This window comes from Vombatus ursinus, unplaced genomic scaffold, assembly GCF_900497805.2.
Source record: "Vombatus ursinus unplaced genomic scaffold, bare-nosed wombat genome assembly UNPS02014832.1, whole genome shotgun sequence".
Lineage (NCBI taxonomy): Eukaryota > Metazoa > Chordata > Mammalia > Diprotodontia > Vombatidae > Vombatus > Vombatus ursinus.
The window spans coordinates 59090730-59106218 of record NW_020954610.1 but is presented as its reverse complement, the minus strand read 5'-3'; the positions used below and the strand labels follow the sequence as shown (position 1 = coordinate 59106218).

The 15489-nt window shown below is 38.3% G+C and overlaps 1 protein-coding gene across 4 annotated transcripts in view; it reads left to right on the top strand.

Annotated features, from left to right (window-relative positions):
- The window catches only part of UBN1 (ubinuclein 1), a 37215-nt gene that overhangs the window by 8948 nt on the left and 12778 nt on the right, over nucleotides 1-15489 (top strand). For 3 of the 4 annotated variants that reach the window (XM_027839350.1, XM_027839348.1, XM_027839349.1), the window contains exons 4-13: nucleotides 304-390; nucleotides 852-947; nucleotides 1230-1364; nucleotides 2251-2354; nucleotides 3086-3524; nucleotides 11910-11980; nucleotides 13482-13611; nucleotides 13835-13953; nucleotides 14192-14320; nucleotides 14509-14652. In XM_027839350.1, coding sequence (XP_027695151.1) covers nucleotides 304-390; nucleotides 852-947; nucleotides 1230-1364; nucleotides 2251-2354; nucleotides 3086-3524; nucleotides 11910-11980; nucleotides 13482-13611; nucleotides 13835-13953; nucleotides 14192-14320; nucleotides 14509-14652 — 1454 coding nt within the window. The remainder of the gene's footprint in view (nucleotides 1-303; nucleotides 391-851; nucleotides 948-1229; nucleotides 1365-2250; nucleotides 2355-3085; nucleotides 3525-11909; nucleotides 11981-13481; nucleotides 13612-13834; nucleotides 13954-14191; nucleotides 14321-14508; nucleotides 14653-15489) is intronic. The other variant, XM_027839351.1, reaches the window with a different exon arrangement.

Sequence of the window (15489 nt, the reverse complement as noted above, 5' to 3'; positions counted from 1 at the left end):
TTTGCTGGAGTAGATATGTGAAAGCTGGGTGCTTTGCCTCAGTTCAGGCAGCCATCTAGGCCAGAAGTCTGTTATTCTTTTCCAATACATGCCATGCACAAAGTAGGTACCCCTTTGGGTGGGTAGTCCTTGTTGAATTGAAATTATTCTTTTCAGTATCACCAGCATGAGTGGCAACAGCATTATAAAATCTAATCTATTATTCCTTTTTGGAAAAGTAGTTCTTAATTAATTGAGTAGTCAGTACTCTGTAGGTTACAAAGAAAATTCTATGAACTGTATTTGTCCAACTTTTTTCCACAGAAGAAAGATGTCTTGGACCCTTTCAATGATGAAGAAAAGGAAAGGCATAAGGTGGAAGCTCTTGCTCGGAAATTTGAAGAGAAATATGTAAGTCTCTCCTATTAGGCTAAATTAACTTTGTTGAGGGAAGAAGAGGTTCTCTAGGGGTTTATGATATAAGATGATATGAATATAGAAAAGCAAGTATAGCAGAGAATAAAAATATTAAACCAGTGCATCCATGATTAGTAAAATACACATTTTTTGTGGGAATTATTCTTTATAGCTAAACTAGAGGAGGAAGGAAATTTTTTAATCATTTAGAATCTTAAAGCTAGCAAGGACTAGAAGATATTATTTGGTTTATTCCTTTCCTTTAAACTGCTCTGTGGATTTAAAAAAAAAATCTGTCATGCTTTAAAATATCTTCAAGGAAGAGAATTTTGTAACCTCTTTTGGTAACTAATATTTAGCAATTCTTAGTTATTAGTCATGACATAAGGTGGTACCAGTCAATTACAAGACTATTTAGAAGAAAGGTTGTTATGAATGATCTTCTTTTATTTTAGGGTGGAAAAAAACGCAGGAAAGACAGAATACAGGATTTAATTGACATGGGTTATGGGTATGATGAATCCGATTCCTTCATCGATAACTCTGAAGCAGTGAGTATTCAACAAAAGTGATAACAGAACTTGAACCCTCCAGATGCTAATAATAAACACCTAGAAATTCAGGGTTATGGGAACAGAGTGGGTATTCTGACCTAAGAACATAGCAGTTTCACGAAGGAGGAGCAGTACTGCCTTTGGGGGAACATAGGGGAATATCTTGTCATGCTGTCTCAGAATGATAGACTGGCATTAATTTTTCTTGGATCTTCACAACCCTGAGATGTGTTCACCAATAACTTACAGCTAACATTTTGTGGGTTTCCCCCTCACCAGTATGATGAGCTTGTTCCTGCTTCTCTGACCACAAAGTATGGAGGATTTTATATTAACTCGGGAACACTGCAGTTCAGACAAGCATCGGAATCTGAGGATGACTTCATTAAAGAAAAGAAGAAGAAATCTCCTAAGGTTAGAAATTCACTTTTTAGAGATGTTTTGTTACGTAAAATTCTAAGAAAATGAATTGACTTTGCCAAAAGGAAATGTGAAGTTCTAGAAAGACCATTTGAGTTCTTAATGGCTCAGGAAATTGGTTGTAAATAGTTGCTAGTTCAGATCCTGCTTGGTTGGCAGTGACTGATGGTCCATCTCTCATGCCTATTCAATGATAAATGAGCTGAGTTGGACTTTGGAGCTGTTAGCTCCTGGTAATCAAGTGTCCATATCACAAAGTTTTCTTGTCAAAATTGGTGCTGACATTTGAACAAAGTCACCAGTGATTGGGCCTTGAAGATGTATCCCTCAGGGTAGTTGTTTTTGAGGCAGGGCTTAGATTCATAAAAGGTGTGGAGCTAGGGAAGTTTGCACTACCCATGCTGTATCTGTTCTGTGGACATGTAGAGGACTTCAGTTCCCAGGGCTGTCAACCCAGTTCTTTTTATCAGCCCTAAGATATTTTTAAAAAATTACCTTTACATATATACATTAATATGTATATTTTTAAAAGATTTTTTTGGGTGAATATATACATACAGGCTTTTCTTGTATTTTGTCCTTTTAGGACACTCATTTCAACCTGAGGGGGTTCCTCTTGAAGGGCTAAGGAAAAACCACACTGTTGCCTCAGTCCCAGGCTTTTCCAGCAGATGTTGTCAACGGGATTATTTCGTTGACTTGCTGCGGGTTTGTGGTATAGAATCTTGTTGTCCAGGGACTGATCTGAAAAATCACTGTTGATGAAGGACATGAGGCTGGTTTCAGAGTGTGTCCTGGGAGGAGCAAGGCCAGTGCTGTGTAATGCACTTGCTCCCTGAGTTAGGGAGCTGTGTAACTGTGCCTTGTCTTTAATTCTCAGAAGCGGAAGTTGAAAGAAGGTGGTGAGAAGATAAAGAAGAAGAAAAAAGATGACTCTTATGACAAGGAGAAGAAATCGAAAAAGTCCAAGTTTCCCAAAGCCGGGTGAGAGGCAGCAGCTTGTGTTTGATAGGATAAAATTTGAAATGTTAGGGCTAGACACCTGGGAGCTGACTTACCCCTCTTCCACACAGTATCAGAAGAAGCAGCAGGGACTGACCTTCCCATCCTCTCTCACCCCTCCCCACAGTGTCATTTCTGGGCATATTCAATACTGTCCCGTCTCTGTGTGGTCAGGTATCCAAAGCTGTATTTGTTACGCTATCAGTGTTAGCATCTATCTCTGTCTCTAGATGATTGCTAATGTTTCTTATTCTCTTTGGGCAGTTCTCTGTCTTTGGCCCAATTCCGTTTCTGTCTTTCCTGTTTTCCTTTGTCTCTTTTCTGGTCATGCTTACTTCTCCTCACTCAGTCTCACCCCTAGATGCTCCACCAGTTGCTGCTGTTCTCTGCTGCTTCAGCTTTCCACTTTTAAATCTTTCTCTTGATTTCTTTTGCAACCTTTTATTTCAGCCTGGCAGTGGTTTAAAAAAAAAACCCATCGGATATTAGCATTATGTGACACTGTTTTGCTAACCTGTGTTAAATTTTAAGCTTTGGTCTCAGGAAGAAGGAGCTCCATTTGCCAGGAGGAGGGAGGAGGATAACAGGGTGGACTTTGGCTGTGAGGTCCACGTGGAGACTGTTGAGTCTGGGAGCAGGTGTGGAGTGCCTCTGTGCGTTTCCCTTTGGGAGTTTTTTGCACCCATTGTAACCTATTTCTTCTTTGCTTTCAGTTTCACAGCACTGAATGCCAGTAAGGAGAAGAAGAAAAAGAAATACTCTGGCGCTCTAAGTGTTAAGGAAATGTTAAAGAAATTTCAGAAGGAGAAAGAAGCTCAGAAGAAGAGGGATGAGGAACATAAGCCGATAACAGTGTCACCTGCCGAAAGTCAGAGTACACGGGAGGTGGAGAGCGTGCCAGATCCCTTGCTCTCGTTCTTTGGCCCTGCTTCTGACAGTGACCTGCTTCAGGCAGCTACTGCCATGGACTCACTGACCGATCTGGACTTAGAACAGCTCCTCAGTGAGTCTCCAGAAGGAAGTCCATTTCATGATGTGGATGATGAAAGTGATTCTCTTGGGGTAGGATTGGACCAGGAATTCAGACAACCCCCTTCCCTGCCAGAAGGCCTGCCAGTGTCCCTGGAGAAACGTGTCAAGGAGCTGGCTCAGGTATGGTGACAAATGTAATTATAATTCAGGTCATGCCAGCATCACAGGAAGCACTGTGTCTCTAGTAACCCTAGTGAGATGTCAGTTTTAGCTGTTTTTTAGATTTATTTTTCTTCATTCTTGGGTATGAGGCACAGTATAAGCTTTATCTTGCAGTCTTAAAATTCTTTTAAATGTCAATTTAAATTATCCCTAGACCCTTTTGTATTGGTAAATTTGCAAGCCAATTTTTGTTGCCATGTTGCTTTCCTTCCATCTATGTATTCTGTCACTTTCTTTACCACGAGGTGTCCGCTCCCTTCTACATTAGGCTTCTACTCCTTTTGGCATGAGGTAGTCTGCAGTGTTCCACACTGAATTTTATAGCATTATCCTGCAGGATCATTTGAAAATACCTAAGGAGGAGAAATACATAGGTATTCTTACTCTCAATGAATCCCACCGTTACCTTGAATTGCTTATTAAGAGTGATAGACATTTAGTACATTGGTATAAAAATGCCAAGGGAACGTGCATGGACATTGTCATAGCCTTTCCACAGACAACCTCATTCTGAATTTAACATCTTGAGATGGCAGAATGCTGAGAGGCTTAATTTTATTATACCATAAAAACAATTTTAAGAATCTAGCATCCATTAGATTTCTGCTATTTTTTCCCCAGAAACTGGGAGAACATCCTCTATAAAGTGAATTTTTCTAAGTTCAGTAACACATTACTGAAGTTATAATTACACATCAGCCATTAGACATTTTGACTGTAATATATCCAATGTTTATTCTCACCGCAAACTCACCGTAAGCTTCAGACTATATATTTAAGTTGAAGAAAATCCCTTCATCTTCAAAGAAAAATTGAACATAAGGTATAAAGGTACTAAATTATACCTTTATATAAATACTTATGTCTATTAGTATTGTATAATAGAAGCTAGAATCCTTCATTGACTTAATGATAAGAATAAATGATGTCATTATGGGTAGGTAGTCATACCATATCTTAATGGAATCTAGTTGGAAGGAGATGATCCAAAATTGATGCTTTCGGCTTCATTGTCCTACATTTGCATTCAGATCATATGAGAATTCACATACTTTCCTATTCCTTGCATTGGATAGCCTTGTAATAGGCTATCCTGAGGATTTGACATCTTGGAGTTAGAATTTCATGGCCTCCTTTGGGAGTTACTCTGAATGAATTACTATGTTGTCACGTGATATTGAATTACTGTGCTAAGATTTTTGCAACAGAATTCTTTTGTATTCATCACAAAGGCTTTAACTCAGTAAATGGAGTCTGTACAGTATCAACTAGTGGTATCCACAGAAGGAATAAAATTGAATTCTTGAATTTTTTGCTTTTTTTCCATAAGCAAATTATATTCTTATCAGATAAGTGATACCCATTACTTTATATTTCTTGGGAAACACTTTTGGGTAGTTGTAATTGGAAAATGAAGCATATATTGCTTATATATGTGTAAGTGCTCTTGGGTGGTGGTACAGAGAACAGTTGTTTTTAAGGGGAAGGCTATTGGGTAAACTTATGGTTATGAAGTTGTCTTAATTTGTTGTTGGTTACTTTTTGGTTCTTGTTAATGTGTACTGGAGGTAGAATGAAGAGTGACAACATTAAGAAAACAATCACTAACATTTACATGTGGTACTTTAAGGTTTACAAAGCACTCTTTGTACGTTAAATATAGTTGTTTGTGTCCTGATGGTGAGGAGGTGAAAGGGAGAGACTTATATTTGATATGATGGCATTTAATTTTGCAAGCCTGAAATAAAAACATCTGGAATTGCAGAGTCTTTTTTCTACCTCTGGTCAAAGAGACTTATTTTAGAAAATTAGAGACTTCTTTTTTTTTTAACTGGGACATCAGGTTTGGATAAGGCAAATTGATGTCCACAGATGGGGTCCTGACTCTTCTCATCTGTAAAGTGAGAGAGTTTGCAAGCCACTTCCAGTTTCAGATACTATGATTCTATGATCTTCCCAGCTAATAGACCTTTCCCATATGATATATCATTTCAGATTTTGAAATGAACATTGCATTTTTGCATTGACCTTAATCTATTGATCATATGAAGCTTGCTGTTTATAAATATATCGACAATTTTATGAGTTCTTTTGCTTCTTTTACTTTTGCTGTGGTATTTTGGGAGATTTTTAGACTTGGCCAAAGAAAATTCATAAACTGGTCCTAATCTGATTGATGTATTTTGGTCTTCATTGCTCTGAGGAAAAAGGCAGCTTGGTCAATCTATCTATCTATCTATCTAGCTATCTATCTATCTGTCTATCTACAGATAGATATAGATATAGATAGATAAGAGGTTCACTTCCTACTTCAGTTCTTACAGCTATGTGATCAAATTTTTAAAAAATGCCTCTAGTGTTTAAGATAGGCTGGAAGGGAGATAATGAATCAGGAAAGATGACATTTTAGGTAGGCATTTGAGAAGTAAAGCTGAAGTGGGAAAATGTTCTAGGCACAGGAGATAGTCTGAGCAAAGGCACAGCAATGGAGATGAAATGTCTGTAGGGAAACTGCAAGTAGGCCAGTTTGTTTGAAATATAGAGTAAAGGGGGAATAACTTACTCCCCCCTTATTTACTCTATATTTCTAAAGGAGACAAAAGTGGAATTGTCTCTGCCTCAAGCAACTTATATTAAACCTCTTTCTTCATGTATAAAATTGGGACAATAATAATTGCACCACCTACTTTACAGGTCTGTTTTTCTAGGAAAGTGCTTTGCAAACATTAAAATACTATATTAATCTGAGGTGGTTATTGATGTTCATGGGAAATAGTCTTAATTCTTAATATGCAGCAAGAATTAAATAAGTTGCTTTAATTTAATGAGCAAAACTAGGTTACAGAAAAAAAAAATTTGTTTATTGAACAGCTCAAAGGCTATTGAAGGAAAGGCATGGCACATTTTTGTAATCTTTATTATATTCTTCTTACCTTCAATTTCTACCTGAGGTTGATGTAGAAGTAGCTGAACTTGGCTATTAACTCTGTACAGCTGAAAAAGAAACCCTTTGTATTGATTCTATATAATTCGTGAATCTTAGTGAGTCCAGGCATTTTGAGATGATGATCTTGCCTTTTAATTCAGTTTATTTTTACTATATCAGCTCCACTTTGTTGGTATAGCCTCATTAATTGTTGCTAGTATGTTTAGAGGAGAAAACAATGGTTTAGGGGTAATTCAGGCTGTCTTCTCAGGTAATGTCTTGATAAAGTTTTTAGTATGTTGGCAGTTCTCCCTCGTACTTTCGGGTGACCTAAGGTCTTATTGGACTTTTCAGTTTAGCATTAATGTTAAAAATGCCAAACACAGAGAGTGAACAAAATAAAGTGATTAAAACTTTTTTTTTTGAGCATTGATAGAATTAAGCATTAGAAAAAAGTGTTATTTGGAGTTAATTATAAAAGCTTACAAATTTTTCGAAGTATGGCTGTCTATGTTGAAACTTGTGTTTCCTAACGTTAATAATATAAACTACAGAAAGTTCATACAGTTAGAGTAAATTTTCATGGTCTGGGTATTCTGATTATTTTTCCCAGGTTATTGAAGGTTTGCCCATTTATACACTTGTGGAGAAAAGATGGTTCAGACTTAGAAACCTGTCTTAATTGTGATGCTTTTTGTGAATTAATTCCTCTCTCAAATGCACATGAAAAGTAGATATAAGCATTTATCAACTACAGATAGAAATTAAAATCTCAAGGTAAAAACAAAATCCATAAAGTTTCACACAACTTTAGAAGTTCATGAGAGATGGGTGATACTGAAAAATGCGAGTATAATTAGAAATAATAGTTCCAACTGGTAGTTGGAAAATACTTGTTAAATCAGATTTGGAGAGACATTCATAAAGATGGTATGGTAAAGCTGCTTTTTGATTATTAACTAGTGAAATAAACCTAAACTATGTGGAGTGAATAATTTTTTCCTACAAATTAAAGCTACAGTTTTTGTGGGAAAAAAGTATCAAGATAGCAGGAGATATCAGAAGACAATGGCAGATTAAGTGTGTCAAATAGCTAATAATAATAATAACTAACATCAACATGAGTGGCAGCATGGCACACTATATAGAAAACTAATCTTGGAATCAAGAAGACCTGTGTTCACGTCCTACCTGACTCACACTTAATGTCTGTGTGACCTTGGGCAAGTCATATAACCTCTCAGTTCTCCAGGCAATTTTCTAAGGCCAATTGAAGAGCAGGTGCCGACCTGCATTTGTAGAAGGACTGGTCCAGATGCTATAATACTTGCAAAGCACTTTACATATATTCTCATTTGGTCCTCACAACTGCTCTGTGTGGTAGATGCAATTATTAGCCCAATTTTAAAGATAAGGAAACTGAGTTTGAGTAACTTACCCAACATTATGTAACTAGCAAATAAATGTCTAGGAGATAGACTTTGAACCCAAGTCTTTCTGACTCCAAGTAACTGAATCCTTTTTCTTAAAAATCCTGGCATTTGGGAATTACATTTTTCTACTTTTGGCTTCTGGATCCCATGTTTCTGACCTCCCCTAGAAGAATCGTTTCTTTATTGTGCTTTCTGATTGGGTAATGGCAGTCTACTCTGATATAAATCCCCTAGTTAACAGAAGTTTTTTCTCTACGATACTGTCTCAGCCCTTGGTGAAAAATTACCATGTATAAAATCTTGCAGTGTTATTTAGTTTTTTTTAAAAAAAAATCTCTTATTTTACCCAGTTACATGTAAAGACAATTTTTAACATTCATTTAAAAAAAATTTGGAGTTCCAAATTTTCTTTCTCACTCACCTTTTCCCTCCCTGAGACAGTAAGCAATTTGATATAGGTTATACATGTTCAATCATGCAAAACATATTACTGTATTAGTCATATTGTGAAAGAAGACACAGACCTAAAGGAAAAAAAAAACCCATGAAAAAATACAGAAAGTGAAAAATAGTGTGCTTTGGTCTTGCAGGGTTATTTCTGAAAGTTTTTTTTCCTTTTTTTGATGGCCTCAGAAAGGCAATACTTATGTATTTATCTTTGCAGCTGTAGGTTTTCCTGGTTTATACCTTCACTGTCCAGGTTGTAGCCTTATAGATTCAGAACTGTAAGGGATCTTAGTGATCATCTAATTGAACCTCCTTACTTCCCAAATATGAAAACTAGGCCTCTCACCTTTTCTAGGCAGTCCTACTATACTTCCCTTGTGAACTCACTATCCTACTCTCCACAGTTCTAAACCTTTTCATCTCTCTTTAAATCTCCTATGCCTCCCCTCCCCTCACTCTCTCAGCTGAGAACCTTACTCCATATTTTACAGAAAAAATTAAGGCCATTCACTGTGAACTTCTCCCCTCTTCCTCATCTCCAGCTACTCTCTTCTCCTTTACTCTTGCCTCACATGATGAAGTGGCCTTACTCCTTCCTAAGGTACCCTTTACTTATTCGGGTGGAATGGACTGGATGGTATTATCCAGTCTTCTCCAGTAGATTGCTGTCTCTGTCATCACCTTTATCATTTACCTTCCCTCCTTGCTAGCTCATTTCCTATTCCCTACAAATATGCCCATGTTTTTCCTGAAAATCAAAAGTAAGTCTTGATACTTCCATCCCTATCATCCTATATTTCTTCTGCCCTTTTTAGCTAAACTTGTCAAAAAGGCATTCTACAATATGTGCCTTCCCTTTGTCTCCTTTCTTAACCCCTTACAATCCAGCTCCTCGCCTCATCATTCCACTGAAACTGTTCTCTCCAAAGTTAATAGTAATTTCTTAGTTGCCAAATTCAATGGCCTTTTCTCTGTCCTCATTCTCCTTGACTTCTTTATAGCTTTTGACGCTGTTGATCACTCCCTCCTTGATACTCTTCTCTCTAGGTTTTCCCAACACTACTCTCCCTGGTTCTCCTCCTACCTGACACTTTCTCTGTATTCTTTGCTGGATCTTCTTCCAGATCACACCCTGTAACCATTGGTGTCCCTCAGAATTCTTTCCTGGACTCTCTTCTCCCTCTATATTACTTCACTTAGTGATTTTATCAGCTCCCATTAATTACCATCTTTATGCTGATGATTCTCAAATCTACCTTTTCTGCTCCAATGTCTCTGCTAACCTCCGCTGTTGAATTTCTAACTGCCTTTCAGACATCTAGAGCTAGATGTCCAGTAGATATGTACAAAAAGTAATTCGTCATCTTCCCTTTCCATCTCTCCTCCTTCCCCAACCCTCCACTCCTTTACTTTCCCTATTACTGTAGAGGGCAACACCATCCTCTCTGCCCCTTGAAACCTAAGAGTCATCCTGGATTCTTCACTATTGCTCATCACCATATCCAGTCTGTTGCCAAGACTTACCGATTTCATCTTTGCAACATCTCTCAAATATGCCCCCTTCTTTCCTCCGACACTGTCACCGCTATGGTGCAGACCTTATTATTTCACACCTAGATTACTGCAATAGTTTGCTTGTAGGTCTACCTGTCTCAAGTCTCCCTCCCCACTCCAATCCATCCTTCATTCAGCTGCTAAAGTGATGTTCCTAAAACACAAGTCTGATCATATCACAACATGCTCCCTGCCCCCATTCAGTAAACTCCAATGGCTCATTATCACCTCCAGGATCAAATATAATATGCTCTGTTTGGAATTCAGAGCTCTTTATAAACTTAGCAACCCCTTCCAACCTTTCCAGTCTTCTTAAACCTTTCTCCCCGACTTGTATCCTTTGGTGTTCCACCAAGATACTCTATTTCATAGCTCTGAGCATTTTCTCTGACTGTTCCTCATGCCTGAAACAATCTTCCTTTTTCTGCTCTGACTACTGGCTTCTCTGGCTTCCTTTAAATCCCACCTTCTACAGGAAGCCTTCCCCAACTCCTTTTAATTTTCGTGCCTTTGCTCTGTTATTTATTTTCTTTTTATCCTGTATTTACCTTACTTTGTATATATTTGTTTGTATGCTGTTTCCTCCATTAGATTGGAAGATTCTTGAGGGCAGGGACTATCTTTTGCCTCTTTGTATCCTCAGCGCTTAGCATACTGCCTGATACATAGTAGGTGCTTAATGTTTATTGATTGGTTGAAAACAGACCTGAGAATTTGAATGACTTATTGAAGGCCACACATGTAGTAAATGACATAACTAGAATTTGAACTAGGTACTCTTGACTTCAAATCCAGTACTCTTTCCACTGTACCGTGCTACCCCCATCAATTAATCAACAAACATTTAAGTATTTATTATGTACAAGGCACTGGGGATGCACTGGGGATAAATGAAACAGTATCCTCCACCCCTTAGGAACTTACATTCTGTGGAGAGAGACATCTAAGTGTGTACAAAAACATTCAAATTTGGAGTGCATTACGTGGAGGTCCTGGGTGATGTTTTTGAGAAGAGCAAAATATCCCTGTTTAATGGCCTTGTCTGGGAATAGTATGTTCTGGCTATAGATTGTTATTCAGATGTTTTTCAGTAGTAAGTGTAAGCTTCTAAGTGTCTGAGGCCAGATTTGAACTCAGGACATGAGTCTTCCTGACTCCGGGCCTAGCACTCTATCTAGTACTCCATCGACCTGCCCTTTGGTATAGAGTACTGATTTAAAAAAATAGAATATAATATGATTTGTTGTTTAGTTTTTGTTCATATCCAACTCTTTGTGACCCCATTTTGGGGTTTTACTGGCAAAGATACAGGAGTGGTTTGTTGTTTCCTTCTCCATCTCATTTTAGAGATGAGGAAACTGAGGCAAACAAGGTTAAGTGACTTGCTCAGGGCCACATAACTGGTGTCTGAGGGTGGATTTGAACTCGGGTTTTCCTGCCCCTAAGCCTGGCACTAACATGGTATACCCCATTAAAACTAAACCAAGTACTTTAGGGCCTTTAAAAGGTCATTATTATAAACATTTCTTGTCATTTCTTAAGTAGCTGTGTTAAATGACAGGTATCAGTTCTGAACTGTATTGGTTTAAGGAGAATTTCCTGTAGTTGACTATACTGGCTTGGCTTCAGTTTTATCAGTACTTAGAATCTAAGGATCATTCACATTTCTACCCTTCTGGTTTGGTTTTTCTTTGTGTGGCTAGTTTACCTAAGTCCTGGAAAGTGTAAAGATAATTTTGTAATGCATAGGCATTTATAAGGAACTTGGGTATACCTTCTCTGGAGTGTTGGTCATAAGTGTACTTTGTTTTTTTGAACCTAGGATAGAATAGAGTAAAGAATTTTATTATTGAAGCTTGTTGGTGCTCTTGTATGTTATTCTTTAAAGACTCCTTGCTCTTGTGCTCTTGTGTGTGTGTGTGTGTGTGTGTGTGTGTGTGTGTGTATGTACACTAACAGATATTACTGTCTAATATGAACCAGGCTGCCAGAGCTGCAGAGGGAGAGAGCAAACAGAGGTTCTTCACCCAGGATATTAATGGCATCCTGCTGGAGTGAGTATTCTTTATTTATTTGTATGGGTTCCTTACTTATTTGTATTTGTATGTGTTTGAATGGAGCAAAACTTGGGGGTTCAGGAGTAGGAATATATACTTAGGCCAAAAGTATTTATTTAAACCTGAAAAGGCTTTTTAAACTGGGAAAGTGAAAAAGAACTGGATGGTTTGGTGGTGTTTTGTTCAGTAGCGGTGTTTGTATGCTGACTTCTAAGCCTCCAGGGAACTGTACTATGTATTCTTTTTTGCTAATCCCTCATAGAAGGCATTCATTATAGGAGCATACTGTGGATGTGGTAGTCACAGACTACTGAAGGAAGGTGTTTTTTTCTGGATTAAAAGCCTCTAAGTCTCTTGGCGTGTGTGAGATCAGAAGAAGACATGCTTTCATTTTTTTTTTTTTCTGTCAAGCCTCTCTGGGAGTCTTGGCATTGAATTCAGAAGAATAACAAGACTGTATACCACCCTGATGAAGTTACAGGAGTACTTTCTCCATCCAGGGCTCTTCATCGTTCTTGGCTACTTTGTCAAAGAAAAGACCTTCCTTATCAACTCTTTTTGTTCTCTAAGCCAGTTCTGGGTGTCATGTAGGAGTTGACTTTTGGATCATCAACATTATATTCTCTAGATTAAATTTTTTTCTTTTAAATGAAGAAATATATTTGTTTTTGGTTTTGATTTGCATCCGGTCGCAGAGAAAATTGGTGTCTTCCCAGCCCTTTTCACAGTTTCATTGTGGCACAGAAAAGGATTGGTCATTTTTCATTTGGAAGAGTTTGTTGTGGTTTTGTAATGAGCTAGAAAATGACCTTGATCATTGTCGACCTATACCGATCACTCTGAGGATGTGGAATTTTCAGGAAAGTTATCTAGGAATTAGCATTAATTAGTGGGCTTTGTACTTCAAAGGGGGCTTACTTCATGTGAGTAGAATGCTGTTGGGTTTAGTTGAAGAAGATAGGTATCTTCTCTTTTATATAGATTGGAAAACTGAGATATAACAAGGGTAAAGATTTCCATGCCACCTAGTCTTGAGTAAAACTGAAAATTGGATCTGAAAGCTGCTGAAATATGCCATGATGTTTTTTCATATGACAACAAACAAGCCACTACTTTCAACTTTTAGAACATATGCTTTTTCTCCTGTGGAGTAGAATGTTATGTATTTAAGACTTTTCTAATCAAGGATACTTTTTCCTTAGACCTTGTTGTGTTGTCTTTTTAGCCATCCCTTGTTTATTATTCTGTTTTTGAAATGGTAGACTTGTTTTATTTGAATTACTCTGATTAGAAAAGCTTCTCAGGTTTTGGAGTTGCTATTTTTGTCAGAATTGCTAAGGGTGCGTTGCATTGACTCTTGAGTTGTGTCAGGTGATTTGGGTTGGGTTAAGTTATCATTTCTCATGGCTCCTCAGAATTTTTTTCCACAGTGGATGTCATTTGATGAGACAAGTCATAGTGAGTTGTAGGCCATTGATCACTTTGTTCTGTTCTTCAGCATAGAGGTGCAGTCTCGGGAGCTGAATAGCCAGATCCGTTCTGGGGTGTATGCCTATCTCGCTTCATTCCTGCCCTGCAGCAAGGATACTCTGGTCAAACGTGCTCGCAAACTTCATCTCTATGAGCAGGTGGGTCATCTTGGAGTGGAGCACTGTGGCCCTGCTTTTGAGATTTAGCTCCTGGTGTTTGGGGCAGTTTTTCTCCAAATCTGAGCGTATTTGAGATCTGTACTTGAGTGTTTACGGATGCCAAGGTGCCACATCTGTTACTGCACTGCCAGTGACTGAGGAGTATCTTTAGTATAAGAAGTAGTGAGTAAACTAGAGTTGTGGTATATAATGCTCTCTGCAGGGAGGGCGTCTGAAGGAACCTCTGCAGAAACTTAAGGAAGCTATTGGCAGGGCAATGCCGGAGCAGATGGCCAAATACCAGGAAGAGTGCCAGGCACATACACAAGCAAAGTTTGCTAAGTAAGTGTTCCCCACTCTGTCTGCGTTACCTTGCTCTCCTCTTTGTCACTTTCTTTTCTCCACCGTCCCATTTCTCAGGATTTTTGCTTGTGTTTTCTGTATGGGACTGTGAATCTTCCTCAGCTTTATCTTCTGGGTGGTATGATCTAGTAGTCTCAGTCATCATGGGGCTTTGGGAGGAGGTGGTTCTTCTGTGGTGACCTTAGGGTACCACTTAACAGTTCCATTCATCCTGTAGGATGCTGGAGGAAGAGAAAGACAAGGACCAGAGAGAACGTATTTGTTCTGATGAGGAGGAAGATGAAGAAAAAGGGGGTAAACGCATCATGGGACCCCGGAAGAAATTCCAGTGGAATGATGAAATCAGGTGTGCCCAGACTTTGGATCAGTTGAAGGGTTTGTGGAGCAGTTATCTAAGTCCATATTCCTATTGGCAGCTGACGGGTTAGGATCATTCACCCTCATCAGTGCTACTGAGAGCAAGTATTTGAAACATCGAAGAAACATTTTTTTTTTGTAGCCTGATCTGAAGTCTGATTTCTGCCCCCTCTTCAGGGAGTTGCTCTGCCATGTGGTGAAGATGAAACTGGATGGCTATGATTTGGAGAGGAGTAAGGCTCAGTCCTGGGAAGATTATGTGAAAGCTTTTCTGGATGCTGAAGTCAAACCCCTCTGGCCCAAGGGCTGGATGCAGGCCAGGTGAGGGACAATGAACAGCCTGCAATATCAAGATTTTCTGATGAGGTGTGGCATGAATGGAGCTTGAACCATGAAGAATAGTTTTTAGCTGTGGTGTTCATTTTTTATTATTTAGGAAAGGGCAAAGTATCTGTTGTGGGCTTTTGTGTCTGTTATTGTTATTCTTTATCCTCTTTCATTTTGAGGTAGGTTGAATGTGAGTTTTACCTTTCCCTCCCTGGTTTGCCCTCTTCTCTTTTGAGCAGTGTCTTAGAATAGACAGTTGGGAAAGGTATTCATCTTGATTAATATTCTCAGCATCATGTAGACTTCTGTAGAAATACCAGGCATGGGCTTAACTGTTAGAGAAAGTGTTTTTTTACTTCAGTTAAGAGACCATCTTAATTCTAAAGTTGAATACTGTGTGTGTAGTATGTCTTAATAGGATATGGAAAGGTATAATGTGCAAGCTGGTAGCGGGAGCATACATAGCATTCTCTATGACAGGATTATAGTCCTTGTGTGGCCCTGATTCAAGAAATAAATTGGGAAGTATATTGAGCCTGTCCGTAATATGAAAATTGTATTCTTTCCTTATAGGAAAGATTATTGAATTAATGTCTATAGAGATTTTTCAGGAAAAGGCATAATGTGGATAGCTGTTGATTTTATCTTTGAAAGGGAAAAGGTAGACTAACAGAAAAGGGGTGCTGCCTACAGAAAAAGAACATTGAAGAATTGGGGTCCACTCAACAGCTGTCTTTCACACAGGGCTGACTTAACTGGCATAACTGCAATTATCCCGTATCTCTTATCTGAGACCAATCCAACTGATCATTTAAAATTTATTGAACATAC